The sequence below is a fragment of the Ornithodoros turicata genome, unplaced genomic scaffold (genome assembly GCF_037126465.1).
Source record: "Ornithodoros turicata isolate Travis unplaced genomic scaffold, ASM3712646v1 ctg00000945.1, whole genome shotgun sequence".
Taxonomy (NCBI): Eukaryota; Metazoa; Arthropoda; class Arachnida; order Ixodida; family Argasidae; genus Ornithodoros; species Ornithodoros turicata.
The window spans coordinates 321371-337972 of record NW_026999421.1 but is presented as its reverse complement, the minus strand read 5'-3'; the positions used below and the strand labels follow the sequence as shown (position 1 = coordinate 337972).

Sequence of the window (16602 nt, the reverse complement as noted above, 5' to 3'; positions counted from 1 at the left end):
TACAAGTTGTCTTGCCGAAATATTGCTCTTTCATTTCTTTGGGTTGATTTATTTGTTCATATTATCAGTTGAAGAGATATAAGGCATAAAAGAAGCATTCATCATAATAATGAAGAGGAAGAAGGAGAAAAAGGAATAAAGAGGCAAACAGGAAACAATGCAATGCATGTCGTTCATGGAAGTAAGCCTTGGTTAGCAGATGAGGGCCACTGTATGGGTGTTCCTTCACAGTCTGTCTGTTTCTCTGCACTCTTCTTTTTTCTTACGTTTCACATGTGTCACCACCCAACTCAACTCTTTTTGCCCTCGGTCTGTTCATGCGTGCGAGTTTCAGAATGTCGAACACAAGTAAAATACCGCGGGAGACAGATTGCATCCGTATAGCCTTCACCTCTCTGTGCATTAGCATGTGCTTCTTCAGGTCTCTGGGTTCAGGACACACAACAGCACTGCACTGGCACTTTTTCAAGTGTACTTGGTCCCTGCGCACTTGCATGGTTGCCGTCACAAGTGTGTCTTGGCTGCATGTTAAGCCACAGGTTTTGTGCTCTGACTGAACTAGCTATAGCAAATTCTTCTCTAACTCTGTGTGTTCCTGCTCCACATGAACTCTGCAGTAGAGAAGTTGCATTTGTATGGCTTCACACCCACGTAGGTCTTCTTGTTACACTGCAGGTTTGTGTTGTGCCTCAGGTCTGCAGAACAGAGAATGTTCTTTTATGGCTTCTCATTCCAGGGTGCCTGCTTGTGATATTCTGAAGGACAGAGACGGCACTTGTATCGCACCGCAAGTTTCTGCTGTGGATGAACACTGCACAATAGAGGTTGCAATTTTATGGCTCCTCACCCGTGTGTGTCCGCTTGTGACGTGACAAGGCTCCGCGCTGTCTGTACATTGCAGGACAGAGATCACACTTGTATGGCTTCTCGCTCGTGTGTGTCCGCATGTGCTTCTGTAGGTTCCCTCTCAGGCTGAACTCTCCGTGGCAGACATCGCACTTGTATGGCTTATCACCCGTGTGTGTCCGCTTGTGCTGCTCGAGGGTCCCTCTCAGGCTGAACTCTGCGTGGCAGACATCGCACTTGTATGGCTTATCACCCGTGTGTGTCCGCTCGTGCTGCTGGAGGGTCCCTCTCAGGCTGAGCTCTGCGTGGCAGACATCGCACTTGTATGGCTTATCACCCGTGTGTGTCCGCTTGTGCTGCTCGAGGGTCCCTCTCAGGCTGAACTCTGCGTGGCAGACATCGCACTTGTATGGCTTATCACCCGTGTGTGTCCGCTTGTGCTGCTGGAGGGTCCCTCTCAGGCTAAGCTCTGCGTGGCAGACATCGCACTTGTATGGCTTATCACCCGTGTGTGTCCGCTTGTGCTGCTGGAGGGTCCCTCTCAGGCTGAGCTCTGCGTGGCAGACATCGCACTTGTATGGCTTCTCGCCCGTGTGTGTCCGCTTGTGACGTGACAAGGTTGAGCGCTGTCTGAACATTGCAGGACAGAGAACGCACTTGTATGGCTTCTCTCCAGTATGTGTCCGCATGTGCTTCTGTAGGTCCGCGCCCCTGCTGCACTCCGCAGGGCAGATATCGCACTTGTATGGCTTCACGCCCGTGTGTGTCCGCTTGTGCTGCTGTAGGTTACCGCTCTGGCTGAACTCTGCATGGCAGACATCGCACTTGTATGGCTTCTCGCCTGTGTGCGTCAGCATGTGCTGCTGTAGGTTACCGCTCTGGCTGAACTCTGCATGGCAGACATCGCACTTGTATGGCTTCTCGCCCGTGTGCGTCCGCATGTGCTTCTGTAGGCTCCCGCTCTGGCTGAACTTCGTGTGGCAAACATCTCATTTGTATGGCTTCTCGCCAGTGTGTGTCCGCTTGTGCTGCTGTAGGCTCCCGCTGTGGCTGAACACTGCAGGGCAGACATCACACTCGTATGGCTTCTCACCCATGTGTCTCCGCTTGTGCTGCTGTAGGTGCCCAATCAGGATGAACTCTGCATGGCAGACATTGCACATGTATGGCTTCTCGCCCGTGTGTGTGCACTGGTGACGCTGTAGGTTCCCGCGCTGGCTGAACTCAGCAGGGCAGACACTGCACTTGTATGGCTTATCGCCTGTGTGTGTCCGCTTGTGCTGCTCCAGGTGAGCATTCCTTGTGAACTCCGCAGGGCAGACATCGCACTTGTATGGCTTCTTGCATGAATATGGCCTCTTGTGCTGCTGTAGGTTCCGGCTCGTGCTGAACTCTGAAGCCATGTGGTTCTCGTCTCCTGCAGACCACGAGAATGCAGAGGGACAAGTGTTGCACCCAGAACCCATCCCTCCCACCTGAACATCCGATGGAGGAGTAGTGGAACACTTTTCAGACTCGTTGTGACAGTCTGCAAACCTGTGGCATTCGAGGCTGGCTTTCGACATGGATGCAAGTGCACACGGCTTGCTTTGGTCCCTATGTTGCTCAGCGTGTCGATCGTTCGTAGCGACTAGTGCAGTGCTGTCGAGCTGCAGTTCAACCGTTGTTGTGCTGATCTTGAACTGTGCATATGAAGAAGGGTAACCTGAGTATTCTTGTTCACAAGTGCGTCTGGGCTTGTCCTTAATATGGAGCGTATCAGTGCTGTCGCTTGCATCTGAAATTTCACAAATCGGACATTACGAGAAGCATTTCTGACTCCGGACTTTTGAAAAAATAGGTGGTGCCACATTCACAAAGCCCTGTCATGCCGTTTGCATTCCATCTCCACAAATAATCCCCATTGTGCACGATTGAGGCCACAAGCTCAACGCAGCTCGCACCATGCTCCAGCATTTGCCAAGAAATGAAGAGTAGGACTTTCGGACTGAACCACCTGAGCTTAATCTGAGACAGTCACAGCGTGTTGTTTTTCCTTTCCCGTATGAGCATTTTTGTTAATTTTTGTATCAGTGTCATATAACTATGCTTAAATATGTACGGCTTATCTCCACCGTCTTGTGACTGTGAACGTGCAGGAAGGGCTTCCGAGCCATTATGCTAATTTGACACAGTTGAGCCATTCCAGCCAAAACTGGCTAAAGATGTACTAGCTCAGCCCTTTAGAGTAGACTGAAAAAAAAAGTTGATATTTCGTTACTGGTGTGCACGCGGAACGTAAGCTCTCTTTTTCACCACACTCACCGTGACTTCGGCTCATTTGCATATCAAAATTCGAGGATGCTTATTTTTACGCACATGCGTATTTCAGGATCTGTTCGACTTTAAGTACGGCTTGCAACAAGGATGGCCCACTCAGCCAGCCCTGTCGCTTGTAGAGGAAATCCGATTAAAAAGTTAACCCCTCGAACGTTTGGAAGAATACCTAATTTTGTTCACTGAATTGATTTTTTTTTTCTTCGCAGTACGTGGCATTCCATAGAGGCTGGCGCATAAATTTCTGTTCTATGTAAAGAGATGGCGAAGATGTTACATTCTGCAGAAAGGTGACAGAGAATACACAAATGTAGGAAGCTCAAAGTATTTGGTAAATTCATCAATACCCAAAATATCAAAATGCTTCCTGAATGCCCCTGAGAATGAATGGGGACCCACGAGGAGCAGACGGCGGGTCATTTTTGTAGACAGAACGCGAGTGATCGCTGCTTGCTAAACCAGCCACACTGTCATCGTCCTCTTTGCTCAAAGAGCTCAGACGTCACCACTTTCGTCTCTGCTGCCCGGACACATATCGCTGGTGTCAACGCCCGCTCACAAATCTCGTGGTAACTTTGTTTTTGTGACAAACGCGATGCATTAGAGCTTTAAAAGCTGTTTAGAGCTGTTTAAAAACTTGCGCTGTCACCTCACGTTTTTCGCTTCAAACTGCGACATGAAGCTCACTCCAATACATATAGTGCTGCCCCCTACACCCTTGCAGAACCAGAACGTCGCGTGGATGAGTCACAATTTTTTAAAGCAATCAAACGAAAGCTGTTTTTCTGAAGACAAGTGACGCTCGTCCAGAGCGATTAAGGGGTCCAACTTCGAGAATGAGGCAGGGACGTTCGATCATCAGCAGTCAGGGACTCATGCAGAGAGACACTACCTCCACTACAAGCACGAATAATCTCGGGCTCCTACGAGAATGCTAACAGACCAAAATGTGTTCTGTCCTTAAAGGGAGACTTCGGAAGGATAAAAAAAAAAAAATAGGTGAGCATCATACCGAACACGAACCGCTCACTGGATACCGAATACAACATTCGCATTCATTTTGTGAGGGTAATTAATTCGTAAATGATGACAATACCAAACCAAACCAACATGCAAAGCACACAGCGGTTCGCCCGGAGGAACATACTGTGGCGACACCCGGCACTGTCGTCTGCTATGAAGCTTGCATTCTTCCATGCAGGATGACGTCGGCAGTGTTGCTTTAGCGCCCTCTTGCTTCACAGAGGCGAAGCGCTCACTTCGTAATGATTCGTTGGAATAAAATCTGCACACTTTGGGAATGCGATATTTCGTATGTATGTTCCTGACACTGCAGGGGTTACTGCTGTGTCACAATCGTGGTATATTTTGTTGTGGAGTCGCACTTTAAGCTCTTACCATGCCACCCGAGTTGTTGTGCCAATCATGAAGATAGATGGACTCTTCCACTTCGACACTTCCATTACCAGGCAAAGAAAATGCAGCAACGTCATCCACAGGCCACGAGGACGCACAGGACGAGCAACACTTTTTCATGTTTTTTGGTGCCCCCAATGTTCGAGAAAATAAAACCTTAACGGTTGCTTATATCCCACATACGGAGCACTAAATTTTATTTTTACTTGTGAAATGCTACTATAAGCCCTAAGAGGGTCCAAGCAGGAGGGGCAGGGAAAGTCCAAAATAATTTATGAGGCACATACTATATTGCATCATGTAGTTGGGTTGAAAACATGCGAGCATAAACAGTTACGTCATAGTATTTTAAATTAATTAATTGATTAAATTTAATTCAAAAAGTTGTAGCAAATTTTGTGCGATTCTTTTACTCAGTGACCTGTATTGAGTACTTCTGTTTTATCATTTTTTTCTTTTCACTGTTCTTCTGTTTCTACATGCTACAGAAAGTGTATGGGTACTGCCGTAAATTTTACATGCTTTTTTTTTAACTTACTGAGCTGCACTGAGTGGTTTTATTTTATAATTTTCCTTTTCACTATTCTCTTGTGCCATATTTGTACTTACTACATAAAGTTTATGTTTATGAGAATATGTAGTATAGGCTAATGTGTGTTTGATTCTTGTGCATTATTTATCTTTACTGTGTACAGCATACTTGTGTACTGTGTACTGTATTTCTGCACAGTGCTGCCTAGTGTAAGTGCGGCCCCCAGATGCCCTCAAGCTACTTTGTTGTAGCTTTTTTTCCGGGCCACCGCCATCTTTTGTTAGATGGAAATGGAAACAAAATAAACAAAAAAAAAACACGTTTAGGCCTTTCACAAATGCCGTGACACTGTGGTGTGAGACCCGACCAGATGACAGAGAATTCCATTCTTCGACGGTTCGAGGAAAGAACGTGTATTTAAAGCAGTCAGTCCTGCACTTTAGCAAGATCACGAGTTGTGTTCACTGTGCTTATAGACCGTGGCGAAAGCCATGTTGACTGGTAGAGGAGAAATTCTTACTTGCCAGATATTTGGAAATACGCTTATATATACGATATGTTCTAATACCTCACTACATGTGCTCGGTACATGTGCCCGGGATATCAGATGGTAATTTGCAATGTTTAGTTTGCAACCCATTTTAGGAACTGGAACAACCTTGGCTATCTTCTAATCATCCGGGAACTCCACCACAAGTCAAAGATACGTTAAAAATGAGAAAAAGGTACCTGGTTGTCAACTCGGCATACCGAAATCAATGCATACATTTTTTATTCATATTTATGTCTAATCTACCGTAATTTCACGTGTATAGGTCCCTCTGCAGATAAGCCGCAGGACTCGCTTTTAGGAACATTTTGAAAATTTTCGGGCAGGAAAGCTAAACTCGCAGATAAGCGTGGGCAGTATGACGCGACTAATCTGTGGGACAAAGGAGACCACAGAGGAAGCCACAATCCCTGTGGCCCATATTCCGGGGTCAGCATGGTGTACAACAAAGGAGGTCGGTTCTAGTATTCTACGATTCCACATCAAGAGATCCATCGAGACCAGAGATCCACTGATCTCTCGACTCTGAGCATCTCTTGACCCGGTTGGATGTCTTGACTCGTCTGAGAGTTCGCCTAGCTTGGATCTTTTGACCGCTTTGTGTTACCGTCATTAACTCTAACATTGCTAAGCAGAAATTACTCATATCGAAATACGAGGGACTCATTTGGTGCGGTATAAGTAGAATACAAATGCAGGTGGCAAATCAACATCTCATTTTTATTGACTAACCAACTTACTTTGTAACGCATAGCATAGTCCAAGAAAAGCCGACAATTCTCTTATGTCATTTCTGTTAGAAACAGATGGTTGCTTTCTAAGATGAACCTGGTTGTAACACAGAATTTGTACAAGTGCTGTCATTTCTTTTTTTTTGACAGCGCTTCGTGTAAGAGATTATTTCTACAGTTAACGAGGGCTACGTACACTCACATTGGGTGGGCCGGCCACTGTTTCAAACACGCTGATTATTCAAACACTTCTCGTATCCCAGCAGGCTCGTAGCCGAAGAGCCAACTCGCTGTTGTGGACAGACGTTCTACATGGCGGAACCGTCTGATCATGGACTCTCTCAGGGTACAAAAGATAGCTTCATACGCCCGAACATCAGCTTCCTTTTTGTTTTTTATGTATAAAGTTTTTCCTTAATTTTTCACACCGTCCACAAAAGGTCAAAGAAAAAGCACTTTGCTGCTGGGCCCATTATTATCGGTAAAAAACTTCAGTTCTGGCATAAAGTGGGGACGGTGCGCCAGTGGACACAAAAGTACGAAGACAGTCCAGCAGTATACCCTGCATTTTGGGGTTGAGGTCAATGAACGTGACAGGTCAATGTTGATTGGAAAGCACAGTCAGACAGTATTTTCCCGCACGGTCAGTAAAAGAATAGAATAACGTGATAAGGGTGTGGGCCAATGAAAAGAACGCGACAAGGATAAGTTTTAAGCCCTGCGGCCTACGATTCTTTGCAAGTTGAGCTCAATATTCTTGGTAACGAGCATCCGTTCTGGCATAGCGTGTTACGGCGCTAGGGGCAATGGACATAAGCCCATGGTGAAAGCCATGCTGAGTGGCAGAGAGGAAATTCTTACTTTCCAGACATTTGGAAATATGCTTGTATACCATATGTTCTAATGCCTTACTACGTGTGCTCAGACGGGATATCAGGTGGTAATTTGCAATGTTTAGTTTGCAACCTGTTTTAGGAATTGGAACAACCTTGACTATATTCCAATTGCCCGGGAGCTCCCCACGGGTCAAAGATACGTTAAAAATAAGAAAAGAGAACTTGGTGCACCAATCGGCGTACCGAAATGAATGCATACAATTCTTTTATTGAAATTTATGTCTAATCTAATCAGTCCAATCTTATTACCGTGTCACATGGGCAGTCTCCACTGAAACCAACGACCATTGACCATTGAAAGAGCAAGTAGAGCCATCAAGCGGGTGGCGCGTCAACTTCTCAAGCGTTGGATCCAATGTTTCCTGTTAGGCTGACACATTACACGCTAGGCGGCCCTAAGTGCATCCTCAATGGCCATCAATCTCGATGGTCGTTGAAGACGGCCCTTGTAACAGCGGTTATAGTATGTTCAGCTACAGCATTAAGAGTTTAAGCTGATCTTCAGAATTACAAGGTGTCCACATCATTTTATACCCAGAGCGCACTGTCACACACAATCTGGATCGGTGCATTCCCGCTGAGCATGCCGTACCATCAGCACTTGACGTTTGTGATCATGATGTTCATTTGCAGCCGAAAAATTCACATTAAAGGAGAATGACTTCTGCGCAAGACATTAGAGAACATTTTTTCGCACAGCGCTCAGAAACGGCATAAAATATCGTCAAAACACAAGCACTGGTGTGTTCTCCTTGTATTATACCCTTGTCAATGACACATTTTGTAGAGTCCCAGGACTATCTGTTGATTTGTATCGAGCCCAAATTCGCAAATATTTTAGTGCGCGACACTCTATCGAGATGGCAGCACACGTTCGATTCGCACCAAACTTTAGTTTATCAAAACTTAACCAAACCAAACTTACGATGGTAGTTTAGAGCGTTCACTTGTCTTGTGCGAACAAAAAACACCCAGAGATTTCTGAAGAAGTAATTTTTCCTTAATACAAATGCCATTTCATCTGTTTCAGCTTTCGTCGACGTTGTTTTCTTAGTGTCATCGCCGCCATCTTGCCAACCCAGAAGCAACAGTGTGAATAGCGAGAAGGAGAGGGTGAAAGGAAGCCTCTGCATCAACCCTCCTTCAAGTGTGTGTAATCATGTTCACGAACGAGGACAAGTGTGTGCGTTGTTGATCTCTGACACAGAGACTCGCTTTGTCCGTACCTGAGGGCAATCACAATCGCTGCCTAATTTCGATTGCGCGCGATGTGGATCCTGCATCAGTGCGTTTTGGATATCACACTTGATTCCTTCAGTCACAAGCATGGTTACCTTTCGCAGTAAGAAACACAACATATGCGGTGAAAGTCTGCGCAGCCAACTCTGCCAATTTTCCGCACAGGAGAACACGTGCTTAAAAGTTTACCCCATTTGATTACGATACTGACTGGCAAACAAAATCTGATTGCTGTACATCAGAGCTGTCATCCAAAACAAGCTTTGTGCGAAATCGCCGGTTCGGATCACGTCAACAAAGAATAACGGTGCAGGTAGAACACTGTCAACGAAAAAGTAGAACGTGCACGCCTTTGTTACGAGTGCAAAAGCATTTTGTCCAGCTCTAAAGCTCGGCTTTGAGCCGAAAGCTTTTCTCCAAGGACAACGTACCCAGTGATTCAATGTGAGGCTCTCCATCTCGTGGATTTTTTTAGATTGACGACTTCGTCCATTACTCGTCATCCAATGCCATAGACATCATCATTCTCGCCATCGGAACTGCATCATCCAGAAGGACACAGCTCAACTGCGGACAATCCGCTGACACGCGTTTCAGTGGCAACACGCAACCGTCTGCCGACTCAAGTTTTGTAGCTCCTCCAAGCACGTGCAACTTCAGGGCGATCTGCATTTGTTTTCTCGGTAAGACACACCCGGGAACCAGACACCGTTGTGGCACAGAGCGAACAAGAAAAAAAAAAAAAAACGAAACGAAACGAAAAGCTTACCCAAGCCGCACAATGTACGGAAAATCGAGTGCAATAGGGGTGGACAGGGTAGGTGGAGGACCTTGAACACACTTATGAAACTAAAGAACATTGATAAGACGCATACCGGCCACCCCTATTGCACTCGACTTTCAGTACATTGTGCTGCTTGGGTAAGGGGGATAGAACAATGTGGAGAGGGCGCATCCTCCTCTACTTCTATCGAGCCCTATCTAACACCAGGCGGTGATGCGCAGATGCGTTTTACTCAGGACCTACTAGATTACAACGACCATGTTATAGGCACCCCTTCCCAATGCCACATTATTGGAGGATAGTGGTGGCGCTACTCATCGTCCAAGTTATTGCTTCCTCAACTTCTACAATACCTTGTACTTCAATTTACCGCAGTATTTCTGTACAAGCGGTGGATATTCCACAGATGTTTCATTCTGAGGTTGAATATCATCATCATTCTACGTGTTTTCATAGGAGCTATTGCTGTCGTCTGCTACGGTAGTCGTACGTACGCTTCTGCGTATTTAGAATTCAAATTTCCATCATCCAATCGTGATGCAGATCTCGTGTGCAGATGAATAGCGCCCCTAACGGATTGGGCTCAAGGGACTCAAGGGCTCCTCATAGGGGTTGCCAATTATGACATGATCGTTATAATCTAGTAGGCAGTGGTTTTACTACCCATCAGGAGAACTCTGATCGACATATGCAGACAGGCAGTTTCACGACTATCGTTATATTGATGTCACGTTCACACGTGCTCCAACGGGTGAGATGACAGGAACCAGAAATTTGATCTTAATATTGGAGGTACTGTTATCTCAAAGATCGTAATCGTAATAATTAATGAATGTAATAATAATAAGCATAAACATCAACGTGCACAGCCAGTGTGTGACGAGCAGAAAACTGAAGGAGTTCCCGTTGCATCCCTGTTTTATGTCTGTATGATGCCATGTGGTTTGGTGTTGACTAATACTCCTGTCATATAGGCAGTCTTCAATCACCATTGTAGCCAATGACCATTGCCCCCCCCCCCCCCTTGTGCAGCGCCACCAACGCATTAACTTTCCAAAGAGCATCGCATCTAACTGGCTCTCAATCGTTGACTGGTTACAGTAGGTAGCACTACACACACGTTGAATGGCTGTGGGTTTCAATGGTTATTGAAGACTGCCCGTGTGAGAGCCTGGGTATATAAATTCCCTCGAACATCTTGTATTTACCTTCCGATGTTGAATCGGAGTTGTGTCCCATCTGGTCCTCTTCCTTCAAGATGACAACGTTATAAGGCTCTGTCTTGACTTCTATGATTGGATGTTCATTCGAAGATTCCTCTCGAGGTTCTTCTTTAATGCGACACATCCCAGTCGTAACTCCTGCGGCAAAACAAAAAACGGAAGAAGTAAGCCATGTTGCAAATCTCATGCGACGGTTTATCACCATCCCCTTTTTGAAACTAATCGCACTCTGTTTTAACCTATCCGTGCACACTGCATTCAAAACTGTCAGTCGACAAAACTAGAAATACACAGTGACTATATGGGGTGAGAAAGCTGGTGTTAGGGTAAAAATCCTGATTTAGGCACGGAAAATGCCATTATAGGCCCGACACTATAAATTAATTCTTTTCAGCTGTAGCACTGAAAGCGCAAAAAGAAAATGAACAAATCGGTTTTATCCGCAGCAACAATACCGTAAATGGCAGTTGTGACTGTTTTCCTTATATTTTGCTGCACGAAATGCAAAACATATTGATCATACCAAGGCTTCTGGTCATTGCCACCTGTTCCACAACACTTCACAGAAGGACATGCAGGATGTACCGTAATCCTAGAGTATTAGCCACAGCTTACACGCGATTTTTTTTTCTTGCAGGCTCTCTGCACCTTATCCAATGGGATGATGTTGAAAGATGTACATCGTGTAAGAACAAAACATTCGAAAATAAATCTGTTAAAGATCAAACTTGCAAAATACACCCATAAATGCGAAGCATAAGAAAAGCCACACTGTTCAAACAGGCTCCGAAAAATAAACCTTGAAGAATAAACGCCTTAGAAATAAATCTTTTAAAATCCACCGTCCCTAATTGGTGGACAGCCAACAGCTCTACGTCCGCCATGGAAAATGGTGGGCTCATCGTGCTTGGGGCTAGCCCGGGCAAGAAGTGTACATGAGTATCTTGCTACAGCGGACGTAGGTTGTCTGTCTGTATATGGCCCGTGTTCAGTGTTGCCAACATAGAGGGGCGATGTCATCTGGTTTGGCGGCTGGCAAATCTTTTTGGTCGTGTGTCCTGGCCAGCTTTATTTCTGTCTGTCTGTCCTTTTTTTCTGTGTGTGCGCACACTTTCCCTACCTTCCTTTTCTGAACGTGGTCCACCGAACATTTGTTTGTCGAGTGGAAAGAAGCATTTCGGCACGATGTTGTGCGTGCGCTCCTCAGTGACGGTTCGTCGCTCGTTACAGAGTAGGTGCTGGGGCTTTCAGATTTTTTTCTTCAACTGAAATTCCATATAAAGGCTCTTACTTATCCTACTTATGCCCACCGTGTCAAATGAGCGTGTGTGCAGTCTGGTTGCGCTACAAAAGTGCTGAGGCAGTCGTAAAGATTCGGATTCGAAGCGCTGTCTCCTGGTTTCCACTCACATTGGCGCCACTTTAAATCCTGCTACATGTAATGGATAGCCACGTTCTCTCCACCATCTTACCGAAGCCTATTAGCCTAGTCCACAGCTCAGCTGGCTCAAGGGTCAAGGGTGAGTGCCCGTATTCATACACATATCGTCCTCATCACTTTAAGACTGGATATTTTGAAATTCGAAGTTGTTAGGCGAAGAAATGTAATTGATAACAGTACACGCATGAGTACGAAACACCATATTAGCGTGTTCTGCCAAGGATCGTCCATAAAACATTCACACCTTAAGTATATTGTTTAGAAAGATTTTACCACAAGCATCAGCTGCTGATGGAGACTCGTTGTGACGCTGTTGCTGTATCTGTCTCTCTTCTGGCAGGCATGCAACATCAGGTGGTTCCGACTTCACTCTCACGAGCTGACCACTCATCTCTGGTGGGAGCTGCATTTCTTGGAGTTGTGAATCCGAGGTGATGGAACGTGAAGACTCAAAGACACGAGTATGTCTTGCCTCTTCCTTCATGAGGAGTAAATCGTTTGTTGTCCTCGACCCATGTAAATTAGGAAAATGAGAAAAGTGGGACCAGAAGCAGGACAAATACAGAAACGGTTTCTGTAAGCTCAAACCAAAGCAAAAATGCTCAACAGTGTATGAATTAAAGTGACAACTCACTGCGTGTCAAAGGGTCAGCCGTATCTGCATGGGTTCCCAGTCAAGACAGAAGAAGCACCATCGAGGGGTTCTTGTCTAAATCTCCTGTAAAGATTGTTTCTTGTTAAGTAAGAAGCACGATGCTCGTTGAAAGGCAACCCCGAGATACAGTAAAATACACAAATTCTTCCAGGATACCCCCAATGTTACCGGATGAACCGTAAACTCCACAAACCTTTGCTATCCTCTTTTTTACTACCCGCGTCCCAAGTCGCGGCGGTTTTGACTCATTTGCGTATCAAAATTCGGGTGATGGACATTTTAACGCACCGTGTTTCAGGATTTGTAATTTTTGGTAATTAGGCGTCTGGTAGTTGCACACTTTCTTCGACCGTATGTCTGCCTAGCCGTAGAACTCAGCTGCAAAGACGACATCTATATTGCTCTCATAATCTTGTAACGAAGATTCTGTAAAGGCTAAATATAAACACCCTGTAGAATGTTTCAAAGCAGAATTTGATATTCTTGTTGAATGAAAAACTAACTGAATAATAGTTTCGTTTTCAGGGAAAAAATATATCCGTATACTCGTTCCGAAATATAATTTATGTAACACGTTTTTCGTTTACTACGGGAAATAACTAGATCAACTCCCAAGTCCGCATTCTTTCCGTAAATCTGGAAGCAATCGAAAAGCCAAGCCACGTTAATTTACAACTTGTAAAGTAACTTTCCTAGTTAGTTCCGAGAGTTCTTTCTAAAACTGTTTCAGTCTGAAGCAACATAAAGAGACGGAAGAGAAAACCAGCCATCAGCCAATCAGGATTTCGGCACAATCATGACGTGCAAAAAAAAAAAGAAAAAGAAGACAAAAAACAAACGCGGTCGGTGGATTCAAAAGATTCTACTCGCCGTTTATTGCAATTGGAATTCGCATTCCCGAACCCCTGCCTAGGATTCAGGGATTCTGTTGGCCCATCCCTACTTGTAACGGAAACTGAAACAGAGGCAGTAACGGAAACAGAAAAGATTCCGTTAAATTCCACCGGATGCTATCCACCTCGTCCGCTGATTCCACGGTCACCTGTCATGTCTTCCGTCTAGAGTTTAGCTCGTAATGCAGTTTTAGAAAAAATATTTTCATGAGCTTGCGACCATGTGTGCTTGGAGAGGGACCTTGGATTGTGTAGCACTAATGAGGAGTACAAGAATACTGAGATCGGTGGCTATTGGGGAAGACAGCCTGGCAAACACCTATAGGAGAGTAGTCAAAGTCTTCCATGAAGGTGATGTGGCCGAGATACCAATACCACATGCCTTGCTCTATGGGGACAGTTCTTTTTAGAGAATCTTTTCTGTCAGTTATACGGATGTTTTTATGCAGAGACCAGAGGACATGTTAGCATGTGCACCTTAATCTTGATGCAGTTCTTTTTGTTTAAAGTCGCACAAAGAAAACCAGTCCTGATAGCTTTCCTTTCAAGGGTACATGTATTCAGGCTTCATTGTAGTTTTGAGTACTCGCTTTCAAAAATTAGAACACCCGTTGCAACATTTAATTATATCCGCAGGCCGATGTCACACGGCTAGATAGAACTCACTGTAGAACTTCTGAAGATGAAGCCTCGTTTTTCACACTTGCTTGTGCATGGGTGTCTGTGTCCTGTTCACTGGGGTTGTTTTGTTCCGGGTGCTTATCCCCGATTGTTGTTCGTCCCAGATGATCCTAGAGCAGTATGTAAGCGCTGAACAAAAGATCACATCAATAACAATAACAGGGAGTATGTAGATTTACACTTTAAAAGCGATTTTAAAAAACAGTGCCGGGAAACAAACAAAGGACGACACAACACACAGCGCAGCACAGATTTAGATTTACGCGCGTCATGTCAGTCAGTGAACAGTGAAGATTCCCATGTCATCTCCATTGACAGGTACCCACGTTGCTTTTGCCTCGAAGTGAACAGTAAAGGCTACTTCTAAGTGACACTCGAAGCTACTTTGTCATTACTAGAAGCGTACTAGAAGCTTTAAAGTTTGTACCGATCATGTTTACATGCTTGCTTACCGCCATTGAAGGAAGGAGGAAAGAGTGGTGTCGATTGCATGAGTTTTAAAAAAAGGATGAAATATGATGGTACGCCGTGGTGTAAAGTGAGATAAAATATGATGATACGTCTAAGAACAATAGAATTGCGTTTTATGGCACGTATCTTGAAAAATTTAATTCCCCGTATCACGGAACTTGTGTTAATTTACTTCCAGTGCGTGTGTCCCGCGTCAAAATTCAAGAGACATATCGATGACCGGAAGAGATCTGCGCTAACTAATTGCACCTAAATAGTACACAGAACGTGAAAAGACAACTCAAACGACTTCTAATTTGTTCTTTTGTGCATCACTCGTATGTAATTCGTTGCGGCTTTGTCTTTGGAGCATACAGTTTGACGTATATACCGTAGCAGACGACGTCAACCATCGTCATATTATTTATCGCGCTTTTTCTGTTGTGTATACGAACATTCGCACGACTTCCCTTATTCGGGGAACTAAATTCTTCAGGAATACCTGCCATACAGAGCAATTTTATTATTCTTCGACATATCGTTATTCTTTCTTACAGTTAGCGCCACGCAAGGATATCTGCACCACGATCGGCACCATTCTTTCCTCCTCCTCCTTTTCTACATGGCGGCAATCAAACTTGTAAATATGGTGTCTATAAACAAACATGCTCGGCACAAAGTTTGAACAGTGCACTGGTTTAAAGCTTCAGCGCGGTTGTAGTAGTGGCAAAATAGCTTCGAGTGTTTACTTTTCACTTCGAGGTATTTGAAATGAGGTACTCTGTCAATTAAGGGGCTATTGGGATCTTCATTATTTTGAAAACATCCTTCGTTCCGTGCTCCCTTAATGCACAAGCATCGTACAGGGCAACAAAACAATTTTGAGAAGAATCCAGAACAGGACCTGGAGGACCAGGACACAGGCCGCATGCTCAAGTGAGAACAACAGGGCTTCATTCTACTCTACGGAAAATAGTAAGTTCTATCTCGACGTATAACCACATCAGCCTGCATAATTCATCTTGGATGAATAATGAAATTGATGTAGGATCTTTCAACATCACGGTATCCGCCGTGCGTGTCTTGACAACTATATGCTCGCTTTTGCCAAACGGGCGCCTAACTTGATGCATAATAATGAAGCATAATGCATCGGCTGGACATTCTTTTGTTGGCGTCACCATTCCGCAAGTCGGCTTCCTTCATGCAGTGTCGTAGATATTAGATTAAGTTAGATTAGGTTCCGTTAGTGTTAGGTTATATTCTAGTCAGGGTAATGTAAGTTAGCTTTGTTTGCAACATGAGACAATTATTGATGTCCTGAGGCTGGAACAACATAGAAAGGACAAATACGTACGAAGCCTCGAGTGCTTAAGAAATTAATGATGAAAGATGGATAAGTCACTGGAAAGGTTAGTCTGCTGTAGGACTCGAACCCACGGTAAATCCAGAAGATGTGGGTTTGAGTCCTACAGCTGGATAACCTTTTCAATGACTTCCATCTTTCTTCATTACTTTGCAAATTGGTACAGCTCTAGGTTAGGTTCCGTGAGGTTAGGTAACTGAGTCTGTAGTTGGATAAGTCCAAGTTACCTTCATGCAGCTTGTCCTATGCCTTCCTGTGCACCTTCTGGACGGTGCCAGCTTGAGGTGCCCCACTGCGTTCCTCACATCATGGACAGTCCGCCGGACTTCACTGCATGAACGATTGGGCCCGTCCGGCAGATGCTATACGTCCCCGTCATTTATCATGAACTTGAGTAAATTTTTCAAGTGCTTCACATTGGTGGGGTAAAAGACAGACCTTTACGTGACAAATTTTTTATTTCCGTTCATAATAATTTGCATAATAAAACCTGGTTTAGGTGGCAATCACATCAGCAGGCGGCAAAAAAGCTATCAAGAACAAATTCCGTTGACCGTGTTATTTCTAGGTGGCGTAGTTTTTT

The 16602-nt window shown here is 44.7% G+C and overlaps 2 protein-coding genes across 7 annotated transcripts; both read right to left on the bottom strand.

Moving 5' to 3' along the window:
- Positions 1-33: 33 nt before the first annotated feature.
- LOC135375796 (zinc finger protein 583-like) lies at positions 34-1787 on the bottom strand. The gene is made up of 2 exons (XM_064608444.1): positions 848-1787; positions 34-755 (listed from the first exon to the last, which is right to left on the bottom strand). The coding sequence occupies exons 1-2, from the start codon at positions 1785-1787 to the stop codon at positions 718-720; spliced, it is 978 nt and encodes a 325-aa protein (XP_064464514.1). The 3' UTR covers positions 34-717.
- Positions 1788-1835: 48 nt separating this feature from the next.
- LOC135375795 (zinc finger protein 287-like) lies at positions 1836-14680 on the bottom strand. Of its 6 annotated transcripts, XM_064608442.1 has the most exons (7): positions 14526-14648; positions 14189-14313; positions 13500-13584; positions 12609-12692; positions 12248-12486; positions 10519-10671; positions 1836-2623 (listed from the first exon to the last, which is right to left on the bottom strand). In XM_064608442.1, the coding sequence occupies exons 5-7, from the start codon at positions 12456-12458 to the stop codon at positions 1836-1838; spliced, it is 1152 nt and encodes a 383-aa protein (XP_064464512.1). In that variant the 5' UTR covers positions 12459-12486; positions 12609-12692; positions 13500-13584; positions 14189-14313; positions 14526-14648. The 6 variants fall into 6 exon arrangements, with proteins under 6 accessions (XP_064464512.1, XP_064464511.1, XP_064464510.1 ...); XM_064608441.1 differs by lacking the exons at positions 13500-13584; positions 14526-14648 and adding an exon at positions 14656-14680; XM_064608440.1 differs by lacking the exon at positions 13500-13584 and having other exon boundaries at positions 14631-14656.
- Between the last annotated feature and the right edge of the window lie 1922 nt (positions 14681-16602).